The sequence below is a fragment of the Malaclemys terrapin genome, chromosome 14 (genome assembly GCF_027887155.1).
Source record: "Malaclemys terrapin pileata isolate rMalTer1 chromosome 14, rMalTer1.hap1, whole genome shotgun sequence".
Classification (NCBI taxonomy): Eukaryota; Metazoa; Chordata; order Testudines; family Emydidae; genus Malaclemys; species Malaclemys terrapin.
The window spans coordinates 43,862,513-43,877,154 of NC_071518.1; the positions used below are offsets into that span (position 1 = coordinate 43,862,513).

General features: G+C 45.4%; 1 protein-coding gene across 2 annotated transcripts in view; it reads right to left on the reverse strand.

Annotated features, from left to right (window-relative positions):
• Nucleotides 1-13,865, reverse strand: part of CFDP1 (craniofacial development protein 1) — a 139,501-nt gene extending 125,636 nt beyond the window's left edge. The window contains exons 1-4 of one of the 2 annotated variants that reach the window (XM_054049262.1): nt 13,730-13,865; nt 10,853-10,961; nt 9,072-9,312; nt 5,831-5,949 (exon numbers count right to left, since the gene is read on the reverse strand). In XM_054049262.1, the coding sequence (XP_053905237.1) occupies nt 5,831-5,949; nt 9,072-9,312; nt 10,853-10,961; nt 13,730-13,784 (524 nt within the window). In that variant the 5' untranslated portion in view covers nt 13,785-13,865. The remainder of the gene's footprint in view (nt 1-5,830; nt 5,950-9,071; nt 9,313-10,852; nt 10,962-13,729) is intronic. The other variant, XM_054049261.1, reaches the window with a different exon arrangement.
• Nucleotides 13,866-14,642: the final 777 nt, after the last annotated feature.

The following is a 14,642-nucleotide window of genomic DNA, read 5'->3' on the forward strand; positions in this document are numbered from 1 at the left end:
AGAAATGGAAATCAGCCATCGAAGAACGATCATGAATAATTCCAAGACTGAGATGCGTCAGCTCTGAATAGTAATAGGTAAACTATTAATTTAGAAAATAGCGTAGGCCATAAACTTGGTCCTTTATTTGGCATTTTTAATATTCTGAACCTACTAAGAAGCTTCTCTAAACTAGCAAGTGTGATCCAACAGCAGACTTAGTCTAATTAGATTAATTAATCTAATATAGGAAAGGGTAGTTTCTCCTGGGCCTGGAATCATGGAAAATCCTACATGACACAATGGGCTGGACATAGAGGTGCCTTCCCCACCCCATCCCCTAGGAAGCTTGGGGTGGTTATGTATTAAACACCTTGTGTTGCACATTAGATGTGTTTTCTCTGTATCTGTATAAGAATAAAAATAAATGGTTTCCTAGGCAGTAAGAGTTTCAAGAAAAGAGCATTGAGATCTGTACCTCAAAGCTATCCAGGCTTAAATCTTGATCTAAATTCTATAGTTTTCAAAAAAGGAACCATTCCCGAAATGCAGCCTCAGCCCACTTAGAAAGCAGCATAACAGACACTTGCCAGTTATCTCCCCAGGAGAAAAATTCAGCAATTGGTTTTCAGGCCCTTTCTATAAGCTACCATTGTGCACAAACAGCATCATGTTCCTTTAAAGAAAAGAACGCCCCCACTTCCCCAACCTAGCACTGTTCAGATGGGTGTTCATCGGGGTGATTCTCAAGTCATGATCCATGGAATCTTTACTGGCTGCCTGCAGTATGGGATATTTTGAGATGCAAGTAGCTTGGGGTTTGGGGCGTCAATTACTCTGATGTCAGAATGACTGGAGCTTCAGGCATGGTTATTCATAAAAACAGGGAAAGGAGACTAGAAAGATGTTCCAAGGAGCTAAGAATCAGCTGCATCCCACTGGAACGTCGCCACAAGCTATGGATGGCATTGTCCTGCTGGTCTATCTCGAGCCACCCCGAGCTTTGGGGACTTGTTGATACAGGGCTTGCTTTAAACAATATAAAGCAAGTTAACCTTGGTGGTTTGCAGGGTTACACCAAATCCCCAGATTTGATTTATTCTAGAAAGAAGTCACAGTTTAACTAGTAACTGAACTCATTTCTCCAACAGACCCCTTAGAGATGAGCCCACTGCTGAAAAATGGGAGGCTGCCAGAAAAGCAGCACCTGCAGGAAAAAGATGCCTTACCTTAATGTAGGGTATTCAGGATGTAATATTAAAATGCTGTAGCTGGAATGAGTGGATATTGATGTTTAAAGCCCTGAGCTCAATATTTGAGCCCCTTGCTAAATTTTATTCCCCCAGGGCATGTCACTCCTTTTGACAGGCAGGAATAAAATAATTCCTCCCCAATCCCTCCTCCCCAAAATTATCATCACCATGGTGGGCGAGGGAAGTGAGAATTCTTACATCCATTTTGCAAGACCTAGCTATTGTGGTAATGGGCCCCCTCCATATGCCCAAGACAGATTTAGAGACAGATCTGAGGCCTGGAGAAGCTCACAACACCCATGTCTCCCTCACAGTGCTGTCTTGCGGTTCAGCAAGAGGCTCTTTCCTGAGGGACAAGAGAGAAAAATTAAGGCTAGGATCTGGGCCGGCTCTAGGTTTTTTGCCGCCCCAAGCAAAAAACATTTTGGCTGCCCCACACCCCAGCCCTGGGCTCCCTCTCCCTCCCGCCCCCGCTCCTTGCTGCCCCACCCCTAGGCTCTCCGCCCCAACCTGCACCCTCCTGCTGTCCCAGCCGTGGGTCACTGGTAACTCGCTCCCAGGGTGGGTCATTCAGCAGGAATTTTGGATGTGCACAGAACACAGACAGGATTGGTTCCCATATGGTTACAGAACTGCAGTAAAGTGGAACAATTTTCAGCTTGTGTGATTGGAGGATGTCTGGATGCATATTATAAGACTGTCCTCCATAAATGAGGAAAAGTTGAGGTGCCTTTATTATTTTTTTGTTCCACTCTTTGTTTCTATAGGGAATTTGCCAATGCAATCACTGTCTTCCTTTTAAACAAATAAAACTAAAAAACAATGGCTGCTGAAAATAGCAATTCCAGTCCTAAAAAATCACTGGGAAGCATTTCTTGCTCAATTTTATCCTACTTTTTCTACAGCAAGTTACAGTGGATCAGTATATTTGATTTGGGAGAAATGAAGTAACAGCTGCCCAAATTGAGCTTGAGCACTCCTGAATTTTGAGGTGTTCAAATCTGGAAGGCAGGTGCTAGATTCCCTTTCTGAATATTAGCTATATCTGGAAAGGAGAAGTCAATTTCTGCTTCCATGGCTCAGAAGTGGAAATCCTCCTACGTGCCTGGTACTGTATCTAAAGCTGCTCAGGTCCTCTAGCAGAGCCTCCCCTCCCTTACTTTTCATTTTAAAGTCTAGTGGGATCCATGAACCTCCCTTGCTAGGCTTCAGATAGAGAGGGGCACTGTCCCTTTTGTCCACCCAATTCCTTCTTTGGGGGCTGCAAGGTGAGGTCACACCAGTATCCCTAATCCAGTCTGGGGAAGTCTTCTGAAGGGGATATCTGGGGCAAAGCCTTCTACTCCTGGGCTGGGCACACTTGTCCCCCACTCACAGTGCCACCCTGTTCTAGCAGTGAGCTCTCCATTCACAGCAAGCTACAGCATGGCTTAGCTACCTCACTCCCTCCCCCTCCCTTTCCTGTTGATAGCTGCCAAGGGATTGCTGGGAAATGTAGTTCTTTCCCTGCTCCAGGGCTGGCTCTATACTCTATAGGCAGGGAGCTAGGCAAGGAACTACAGCTCCCAGGGTCCCACAGGTTCTCCGCTTCTGCAGCCTTGCGAGAGGGGAGGAAGTGAGTTTAAAAAAAAAAAAAAAAAAAAAAGGATGGCCAGAATGCCACCCCCTGCAAATGTGCTGCCCCAAGCACCTGCTTGTTTTGCTGGTGCCTAGAGCCGGCCCTGGCTAGGATTGTCAAAGGAGAATAAGTTCACCTAATTCTGCTGGGCTCCTTTGACAATCCCTGCTTTAAAGGCATTAATGCTTAAGCACTCTTCCACCCATGGAATACCGGTGTTCTTAAGAAAACCTACAAGGTACATTTGCCTATTAATCAAAGTCCTCCTTTAAACTATACACTTATCATACTCACCTATATGCACAAGAGACTTGAATCAGCAATAGCAACTGCAGATCCACATCCTGCAGATTTCAGAAAAATTCAGTAATAGTTTCTTGCTGAGCAAACCTTTTATACCTCTAATTAGACTGTATCCTGAATAAGAGACATTTGTGTGATGTGAAGGGAGGAAAGATTCCTTTGGTAACTGAGTGCGAACACGGCTCTGCAATGCTTCATTTGGCTGAGAAGCTGCTTTATCCAAGTAGCAATGTGGGTTTTTAAACTGGCAACCTGCAGTGCCATTGATTAGTCTCTTTTCATTTAAGAGCACAACTGCATCTGAACTTCTATTTCTCATACGTGTGGGTAAGAAATAAGCACATATGCAAAGGTTCAAGTCTTAAAACAATCCTGGAGAGAAGCAATGGAACCTAGCACTTAGAGCAGAGGACTGGGAGTCAGGGCACCTAGGTTCTCTTTGTGACTGCAACAGAAGCTTTTGGGAAAGTCCCCTGCCCATCCTCCAGAAGGTAGACAGTATCTCCGTTTTATACACTGAGGCACCGCAATTGGGAGGCTTACCTCATCATATGAAAAGCACTTGGAGATTCTCTAACAGAAGATGCTACCTTCAGAAAATACAAGGTATCAATTATTTCAACAGTACTAATTCCATTGAGAAACAGGTCTAAGTTTTGTGACTGGCTCACTGTCTTTCACTCAATCACCCATAATTAAAAGCAATGTCACTGGGAGCAGATTATCCATGCTTCCCTCTCCCTTCTTGGATAACATTGGGGTGTTATTCCTTGGATTTGGCTCCCCCTGGTGGAGAATTCAATTCCATACGTTTTAATTTTTCATGGGGTCAGGGATCAGCATTTTGCCTTATTACCTAGAGTGACGATTCTATTCTGTTGCCAACATCATTATCTTTACCAGGCCATAATGCAGCCAGGCATTATGCAAGCTTCACCAACCCAGCGCAGCCAATGCTCCTCAATACTAACTTCAGGCACTGCTAACATGCTTCTCACTGTGGCATTTAAAATAAGGAGTAAGAGGCATCACTGCTGTCCCCCTATGACCGAATGCCCTGAACTTCCTGACACATCATCCTGCAAGGTGGCTGAATTCCATGGGGTAGGGGCTGGCAAGCCATTTTCCAGCATCCCTCATTGAGGGAAGGTCTAAGCAAAGTAGTGAGTTTACCCTTGTGCTCTGAAGATGGCCAACGAATAAGCTCCACAGAAGGATGTTCCATCACTGTCCACTGAGAAACCTGCCCCTGCTACCATCATCATCATCATCATCATCCCATTAATAATTTAGATAATGGCATACAGAGTACACTTATAAAGTTTATGGATGATATCAAGCTGGAAGGGGTTGCAAGTGCTTTGGAGGACAGGATTAAAATTCAAAATGATCTGGACAAACTGGAGAAATGGCCTGAAGTAAATAGGATGAAATTCAATAAGGAGAAATGCAAAGTACTTCACTTAGGAAGGAACAATCAATTGCACACATACAAAATGGGAAGTGACTGCCTAGGAAGGAGTACTGCGGAAAAGGATCTGGGGGTTGTAGTGGATCACAAGCTAAATATGTGTCAACAGTGTCACACTGTTTAAAAAAAAAAAAAGCAAACATCCTTCTGGGATGTATTAGCAGGAGTGTTGTAAGCAAGACATGAGAAGTAATTCTTTCGCTCTACTCTGTGCTGATTAGGCCTCAACTGGAGTATTGTGTCCAGTTCTGGGCACCACATTTCAGGAAAGATGTGGACAAACTTGAGAGAGTCCAGAGAAGAGCAAGAAAAAATGATTAAAGGTCTAGAAAACATGACCCGTGAGGGAAGATTGAAAAGGCTTATTTAGTCTGGAGAAGAGAAGATTGAGGAGGGACAAGATAACAGTTTTCAAGTACATAAAAGGTTGATACAAGGAGGAAGGTGAAAAACTGTTCTTGTTAACCTCTGAGGACAGGACAAGGAGCAATGGGCTTAAATTGCAGTACCAGGCCAGTTTAGGTTGGACATTAGAAAAAATGTCCTAATTATCAGGGTAGTTAAGCACTGGAATAAACTGATGAGGGAGGTTGTGGAATCTCCATTATTGGAGATTTTTAAGTGCAGGTTAGACAATCACTTGTCAGGGATGGTCTAGGTAATACTTAGTGCTGCCATGAGTGCAGGTGATTGGACTAGAAGATCTCTCGAGGCCTCTTCCAGTTCTATGATTCTATGAGCTTTGTCTTAAGCTCCCTCAACTGCAGCCTACTTGCTGATCCCAGCACTCTCACAGGGATGTGAAGGGAGACACAGTCCAAGAGATAGTCAGGCCTTTGCTCATGGAAGGCTTTGAAGACAACCAGCTCCTCAAAGCACACCCAGTGTCAAATAATCCATTAGTCCAGCCCTAAGTCTGTCAGTTTTATAAGGGGGTTGGCTAGCAGCAAAGTGCTACTACCCCTGTGTCTTGTCTTTAACAAGACTTCATGGGTCACCCAGAGCCACAGTGAACTGCAGTACAATTTGCATTACAAGAGTTGTCCATGGTCAGTTACAGAACTAGAACGGCACACTGAGAACAAAAGGAGCATCTAGCGCTGCTCTGCACCACCAACATTTTAGCAGAAAGACAGATGTTCTAGCCACTCATTTTCCAAAGGCAACATACAATAACTTGGACATACCAGCTAAAGGCAAACTCACCTGACCTCTTCACCTGCAAAATCAAACACTTTGGTGATTGTCACTTTTGCCATGTCTTTTGGCTTCTCTGGCTCTTTTGCTTCTTCCTGGAGTTTGCTCGAACTCTTCTCCTCTGTAGTCTGAGAAACACAGCAATGACAAAGCAAAGAACTTGAAACCTGCAGTGAGAGTACCTAATTATGTCAAGTGGCCTATGGACCGCCCCATCAGTCAGTTGGCACTGAATTTACAGCTCAGATCCTGGGTCCACTGGTCACTATCCAAAGCAAGTCACCCACAATAATGGCAAAGGAGATTAGTGGCTCAGATGGTAGATTTAAATTCGCCACTTGGATTCTAATCCTCATTGCAGGGCCAGGATTGGAACCTCAAACTCTTCTACACACCCAGCAGAAAAGCCCGAGGAATCCAAGGGCTGCCCTTTAAGGGACCGAATGCAAAAACTAAAGTTATAAAGTTCAGAAATTAGGTTAGCATCTGGAAATTCTAAATTAAGCTTTTTACTACCAAATTACACTCACCTGGCCCATAACCTTTCAACAACTAAAAGCAATGTACTAAGGTTTGCTTCTAAACAGGGAAAACAAAGAGAAAATACATCTATACAAAATGGTTATGTCACTGTTGCAGTAGAGCTCTTGAGAATTTTCTGATGACTGATTTGTCATCCTTATATTAACACTAGTTTTTGCATTTAATTGCCTTAGTTAATTATTATACTTCGTTTTAAGGAAAAGTCTTCAGATTTTTAACTACCAGGTACTGGGTCAGCTTCTGGTCAGACAATGCCCCCAGTCAGAAACAACTGCAATTTACAAATGACAACTGCAAACTTTTCAAGCATGCCTGTAATAGTTTTGTGTTCTATCCACTGTACACGTGCCATACATTTAAAAACAGACATGACTTTAAGAAATCCCAAACCAAGATTTCCCAAACCTAGCCCGGGCTCTACACTGAGAATTAACCTGCATGCGGAACTTTCAAAGTCCACCCATTTTTTAGCAATGAGCCTGCAAAAAAGCAGCGATTAGAATAGTGTATTTTTTTCATGATCTTATTTTTAAAACAATCCTGAATGTAAGTGACTTAAATGCTCAACAGGCACCACTTCACCTTTGGGAAGAGACCAAGCATGAAGATTTCAACCCAACTGGAGATTTTTTTCCCTAAAAGTTATGAGCAAATGAAAACCAAGGATTATACAACTGAAGACATTTTGGAGCCTTCAGATGCAGCTGTATTCTGAAGGGTGGGTCTTTATAAATAGCCTTGTGGGGATCTGTATTTCGTGTCTCTCAATGACTCCAGCGCATGTATGCTCAAGTTTACAAATGTTTTTTCTAGCTGCCAGCCCTGTACACTCATACTGGGATCTGAGAGTCAATCTGGGTTCCTTCCTTTCACTCACTACTGCCTCTACTTAAGGTTCTGGGGGCAAACTGTGCCCTGACTCCTGTTCTTCAAGGACATGGAAAAGTGACATTAGGAAAATAATGTCAAGTATCGGGGGTAGCCGTGTTAGTCTGTATCTACAAAAACAATGGTAACATACATAAGCCAGTAAGTGAACACTTCAATCTCCCTGGTCATTCTATTACAGATTTAAAAGTCACTATCATTGAACAAAAAAACTTCAGAAACAGACTTCAAAGAGAAACAGCAGAACTACAATTCATTTGCAAATTCAACACCATTAATCTGGGCTTGAATAGGGATTGGGAGTGGCTGGCTCATTACAGAAGCAGCTTTTCCTCTCCTGGAATTGACACCTCCTCATCTATTATTGGGAGTGGACTACATCCACCCTGATTGAATTGGCCCTGTCAACACTGGTTCTCCACTTGCGAAGTAACTCCCTGCTCTCCATGTGTCAGTATATAATGCCTGCATCTGTAACTTTCACTCTATGCATCCGAAGAAGTGAGGTTTTTACTCACGAAAGCTTATGCCCAAACAAATCTGTTAGTCTTTAAGGTGCCACCAGACTCGTTGTTGTTTTTTTAGGAAAATAATGTATTTTAAGGGTTTTTTTATTGCAATTTAGCAGCTGAAAGCCAGGGGGCGCTAGCTCCATGTGACCAGCTACCAGTAAGTGCCAAACCACTTGGATTAGTCAAGTTCATTAGTTTCACATTCAGGTTCTTGTGCTGAAATGTTTACAACAAAGTATATCCTGACCAAAGGACCCAAGATCAATGGGCTTTATAATGTCGGACTTCTGCCATGGAGAAAAGGACAGTTGGGTCAGAGACTCCACAGCCAAGCAGTTTATGTTAAAAAGCACCACTCTGGAGAATGGCAGCATGGAGATGAGATCCCCTTTCATCCCAGAGTGACAATCCAAACCTGCAGCATCTTCAGGACAGCCTGGATTGCAGGGGGTCGTGAAGGACATTGGTATGTTTTACGCCTCATGTTTCCCCTGCTCCTAATCGTCCTTTTATGAAATGCACATGGAATCAAAGAGGAACAGTGCTGCACTAGAGGTACTCATGCAAATTACACTTGCCATTTGCAGCTGCATGCAGCCCATGGTAGGGGGAGTCAACCTGCCCAACATTTAACAGGAACCTGACAAGCCATTGGCAGCTGGCAGCTCCAGTTCCCCTCCTTCCCATCCTGAACCAGACCTTCCCATCCCACCACCATACTGAAGGGTTTAGCCAGTGCAACAGGCTAGATGAAGCGTCCATGCCAAAGCCAGTGAGGAGATAGGCCTTGTACCTTGTAGGGATGCCTGTGCCCAATTGTACGCTCAGAGAAAGGCAAAGAAAGCTGCTGCTTAGCACCAAAAGCAGCCAGGACAGGTCAGCACCCTTTACTCTATGGTGTCACTTCTTTTCAGCTGGAATGAAAGACTCTGGCTTCAGCACTCCGACTGGTGCCAAGAGCTCAACCCCATTTCTGACACCCTTGCCCTACAAGGCCACATTGGGGGTAGGGAGAGTCCATTGAGTGTTTTGCCAACACTCAATACTAACTAGAACTACACCTCCACCCCAATATAATGTGGTAAAGTAGTGCTTGGGGGGGGGGGGGGAGGGCTCCGCACTCCAGTGGACAAAGCAAGTTCAATATAACGCGGTTTCACCTATAACACAGTAAGAATTTTTGGCTCCCGAGGACAGCGTTATATCGAGGTAGAGATATATTCATCACCATCTGCAGATTTTAACCCTCTGGATTCTTTCCCCGGCTCCATACAATAAAAACTGCCCCAGCCAGGTTTCTCCATTACCTTGTTAGTCTGTGGACTGGTCAGCTGAGCAGCAGCCGGTGCTTTAGATTTCTGTCCCACATCACTGAGGAAACTGGCCCACAGAGCATCCTCTTTCTTCTTTTTCTCCTCCTCCGCCGCTCTGCCTCCTTTCACCTGCCTTAGACTGTCAGCCTCCTCTTTCTCCTCACTGTCGCTTTGTTGATCCTTCGATTCCTCTCTTTCCCCTAGCACTAACAAGAGGCCTCCTCTCTTCCTTTTCCTGGGAACAGATGACAACAGAAATGCTGAGATAGGGCAAAGCCCCACCAGTAGAAACATGAGCATGGGTGAAGTGACTTAACGATTCTGTATTTAAAGACTGCTGGATTCTAACCATGAGGCTTCCATTTACCTTCAAGGGGAGACACTGAGCTGGAACCCCACACTGGTCAGAAAGTTGAAGGGCAAGATTCAGAGAATCTCTTTAAATGCTCCATTATATGGCAAAAGCTCATGCTACAAAGGCTGGTGGGGATGGAGAACTTGGGTAAGGAAGTAAGTGTTCTAGAGCAGTGGTTCTCAACCCGAGGTATGCGTACCCCTGGAAGTATGCAGAGATCTTCCAGGGAGTACATCAACTCATCTAGAGATTTGCCTAGTTTTACAAAAACAACAAGGAGTCTGGTGGCACCTTAAAGACTAACAGATTTATTTGGGCATAAGCTTTCGTGAGTAAAAACCTCACTTCTTCGGATGCATCCGAAGAAGTGAGGTTTTTACTCACGAAAGCTTATGCCCAAATAAATCTGTTAGTCTTTAAGGTGCCACCAGACTCCTTGTTGTTTTTGTAGATACAGACTAACACGGCTACCCCCTGATACTTGACACCTAGTTTTACAGCAGGCTACATAAAAAGCACTAGTGAAGTCAGTACTAACTAAAATTTCACACACACAATGACTTATTTACACTGCTCTCTATACTATACGCTAAAATGTAAGTAAAATATTTATATTCCAACTGATTTCTTTTATAATTATATGGCAAAAATTAGAAAGTCAGCAATTTTTCAGTAATAGTATCCTGTGACACTTGTATTTTTACATCTGATTTTGTAAGCAAGTAGTTTTTAAGAAGAACAGGAGTACTTGTGGCACCTTAGAGACTAACAAATTTATTGCATCCGAAGAAGTGGGCTGTAGCCCACGAAAGCTTATGCTCTAATAAATTTGTTAGTCTCTAAGGTGCCACAAGCTTGGATGCATCCAAAGAAGTGGGCTGTAGCCCACGAAAGCTTATGCTCTAATAAATTTGTTAGTCTCTAAGGTGCCACAAGTACTCCTGTTTTTTGCGGATACAGACTAACACAGCTGCTACTCTGAAACCTGTACATTTTAAGGTGAAACTTGGGGTACGGAAGATAAATCAGCCTCCTGAAAGGGGTACAGTAGTCTGGAAAGGTTGAGAGCCGCTGTTCTAGAGGAAAGAGCCTGGACCTGGAAGTCAGGAACTGGGCTCTATTCCTGGCTCTGACACTGACTTCCAGCGTGGCCTAGGGCAACTCATCTAACCTCTGTCTCCACATCTGTCTGCAGAACAGAGATAATGCTCTTGGAGAATCTTCCCTTATAAGTTTGGCACTTTTTGTACTGTCTTTGCAGGTAACCTTTAATACTAACCAAAGAGAAAAGCTTAAACTACACCCCATTTTCATGACTGAAGTGAGGGAGGGTGATTGCAGCTGACCCCAGTGGCTTAGCAATGAAGCCACTGACAGACCCGTTATGATCCCATTAAGATGGGGTGGATTTGGCATTTACCTGCACACAGTGCCTTTGGAACTTTTTTTGCCTTTTTCTTTGTACGGTTTCTCCTCGTCCTCGTCTTCCTTGACCAACTCGCTCACGTCATCTTCACTGTACTCCCCACCTGAAACCACACAGCAGCAGGACCCACAATCACCCAAGAAACAAAGGAAAACAAGGGCGCTTCTGCTCTTGCTACAGGAAAAAATGGTTTCAAACAACCTAGTTGCCAAAATTAGAATCGTAAGTATGTGGCACATCCAAATCTTGCCAGTGGAACCTTCTCCTCTGCCTGCCCACAGAAAGCATGCTGGTGAAACAAGCTATAGGCATACTGCGTTCAAAGGTTCAAAGCAGTCAGGCTTCAGAGGGAAGTGCTCAATTCTATCATGCCACTTATTTGTCTTATCCACCTGTCAGGACTTGTCTTTTAGACTCTGCCATTTACTATGTTTGCACAACACCTAGCATAGTGGGGTCTCAGCCTGGTTGGCCTATGTGACAATCAATGTCCAGACACACCAAGGGGAGACCAGAAAGTTTAAATCCCAAATATAAGCCATTAAACCAACTGGTTGTATACTTTGTTGTCGTATTATATAAATACATCAAGTAAGATCTCTCATAAAAGCTTGTAATGTTCTAACTTAATAGTCATTATTAGATACGTAAACAGACCATGGTGATGAATTTATATATTTATGTATATAGAAAACTGGGCTCATAAGCTTCAGTTACAAAATCACAGCAGGGTGGCGTAGCTGACAAGCGGGGAGAGGCACCTCCCAAACAAGTTGTTTACATTAAACCACCTGTAAATACCCATTCATTATCCAGCCCAGGAAAAGACAAGGATGGACCATTTGAGTTAATGGAAAGACAATGAGACATCCCCAGGTATCATGTCAAGAGGGAATTTCCCCACGAATCAACCATAATCTAAGGGCATATCTACACTACAAAATTAAGTTGACCTAATTTACATCAGCATATAGCCGCTGCAGTAATTGCTCATTGTGTTCGTGGTGCACATTCCCACCAGGAGCACGTATATCAATTGCACTGTCACAATGTGGGGCATTGTGGGACGGCTTCTGAAAGCGAGTAACAGTCGATGTAAGCAACACAGTGTCTACACGGACACTGTGTCGACCTAACTACATCAACCTTGACTCTATGTCTCTCATAGAGGAGTTAAGTCGGTGTAGCAGGGCAGTTACGTCGGCGGGAATAAAATTTTAGTGTAGACACTTCCAGAGTTAGGTCGATGTAAACTGCCTTTGTCGACCTAACTGTGTAGTGTAGACCAGACCCGAGATAATTAAAAAAGGAAAAAGCCTTTTAAAAAGAAGCTTGGAGAGGAGGCTGATCATCTAGAAACTGAGGGACAGCTTCTTGACAGAATGCTGCCCATGGACACGAGATTCCCCCCTACAGCTTAGTGGGAGTGCCGGAAAGCTGTTAAAAGACAATAGGTAATTTGTATTAGACAAGGGATTTTATCCAATAGAAAAGTATAAAGCCTGAGGGTTGCATCTATATGTTTATTTTCTTTGTAACTTATGCATGTCTGCTTTCCCTTACTAGTTCATCTTGGAGTCTGTAGGTTTCCTTTTATAAATTATTGGTTTAATTTTATCCCATGCAGGTTCAGGTGTACAAACTGTGTGGAGCATGTACACCAAAATCAACTGATAACTGGAGGGCTGTTTTCACACCTTTGGAACTGATGAACCATAGGAGAATGGTCTGAGCAGCTGGTAATTAAGAACTCATGGAAGATGGATTTGGGGAGACTCCAGGTGTTGGGGTCACCCTACCAGAAGTAACTAGACTGGTGAGGACCAAGGTGAGACCATATGCTTGTGGGCTGGCTGTATAACGTCAGGGATCTGAACCATAGCCGCACTGCACCAAGGCACCTCCAAGTTACAGGGCAGGGGGTGACAGACATCTTACCAGTGTGGTAAAACATCAGCCTATTAGGCGCTACCACAATATAAATGCTGATGCACATGGAGACTAGTTCACCTTGGAGTTGCAGGTGATGCTCTGCACGCTGTCTGCAGATCTCATTATGGGCGTACACCCTCACTCTGCACAATCTGAGCTTTTGTTTTTAAAAAAGCTAACTTTCTAGCCACTATGGTAGCCAAGAAATCCTTCCAGATGTGAACCAAGTGTAATGATGCAGTTATACCAGCCTGAGTCCATAGACAGACTGCCTCTATTGGTGCTCAGAGCTTCCTTGCAACTGCAGAATGAAACTGACTCATAGAGACTATTCAGAGTGCCCTGGGGCAACAGTGAAAACTGACTAGAAACAAGCCAATTTCACTTTGAAGCTGCTCTGGAGAGTTATGACCAGCAGCAAAGAGAGGCCCCGAAGGCAGTAACTGGAGGAGGCCTCAAAAATCTGAGGCTGGCCAAGAACAGAGCAACAGACTGACACCCTTTGCAGCAGCCAGGAGTCCAGCTGGCCCTCCTGGGCCACCAGCAAGTGCTCTGAGCACGTGGCCAGCTGAGGCCCAGGGTACCCTAAAACAGGCTGGCTGGAGGCACAGCTCACACTGCACACTGTGGCAGGGATCATGTGGCTCCTTGAACACAATGAGCTAATTGCCTCCTTTGTAAAGCGCTCTGGGACTACCCACGAGAAGGTCTGGATAAGAGCTAAGTTATTGTTATTACTCCAACAAAAGCCGCACTCGGGCCCCCCCGGCACAGCCTCCCCCTGCCATCATAGCCCCCAATGCCCCTCCCCCACCACGGCAGCCCCCCCACCCCTTCCCCTGCCAGCGTAGCTCCCCACACCTCTCCCTCTCCCATCATAGCCCCCAATGCCCCCCCCCCCAACGCCGGGACGCTGTGCGCGGAGGTTCCCCGCCCCACCTGAGGGCACATAGTCCTCGTCCTCGGCGGAGGAATACTCCTCCGAGTCCGACATGCTACCGGTTCCAAGCCAGCCGCTCAAGCCGCCAGCCGGCACCAGAGAGACGTGGCAAAGCGGCCTAGAGCGCCCTCCGCGATTCGCGCCTGAGCTACAGAATCAAAGGGGGTTGGCTAGAGCGCCTGTTGGTGCTCGCGTCCGTGGGGGAGGTACCATAGAGCCACGCATTGGGAGGCTTAGAGCGCCCTATTGCGATAGGAGACACCATAGAGCTATGCGCTGAGAGGCTAGAGCGTCTCCCGTGATCTCTGCGCGAGCCATAGCGGAACTAACCAGCCCTCACCTCATTGAGGGGAACCGGAAGGAACATCCGGCGCTACCTGGATGCGGAAATGGCTTTTCCACTGTGCGGCGCTTTCTGTCCGAAAGAAGCACCAGGCTGCGGCTGGGACCAATACGTCCTAGCATGCATTGCGCTCCCCCGCCCCCCCCGCTAGGTACTGTACATCTCTGGGGGCTGTAGTTCCTATGGGACTCGTCAGCCGTAACAGCTGTGAGCCAGATGCCTGGGTTCTGTGCCCAGCTCTGTCGCTGACTCGCTGCGAGGCTATGGGCAGGTGACTTTGCCTCTCCACCCGTTTCCTTTGGGGATAATGTCACTGGCCCACCTTGCTAGAGGGGCCTGAGGCTGGATTAGCTGTTGTCTATGCAGTTGCTGCACCATTCAGACAATCTGTTTCCAAGCTGTGATTGTACCAATGCTCGGAGGCTGATAACACACACAGGGCCCCCGCGCCATCCATCTCCGCTGCTACCCTATGTTCCTTTATTGCCTTAAAAATAGGTGGCCAGTTAATTACCTGCCCTGCCCTTGCAGCACTTGGGCTCAGGCTTTCAGAGCGAAGTCACTGCACG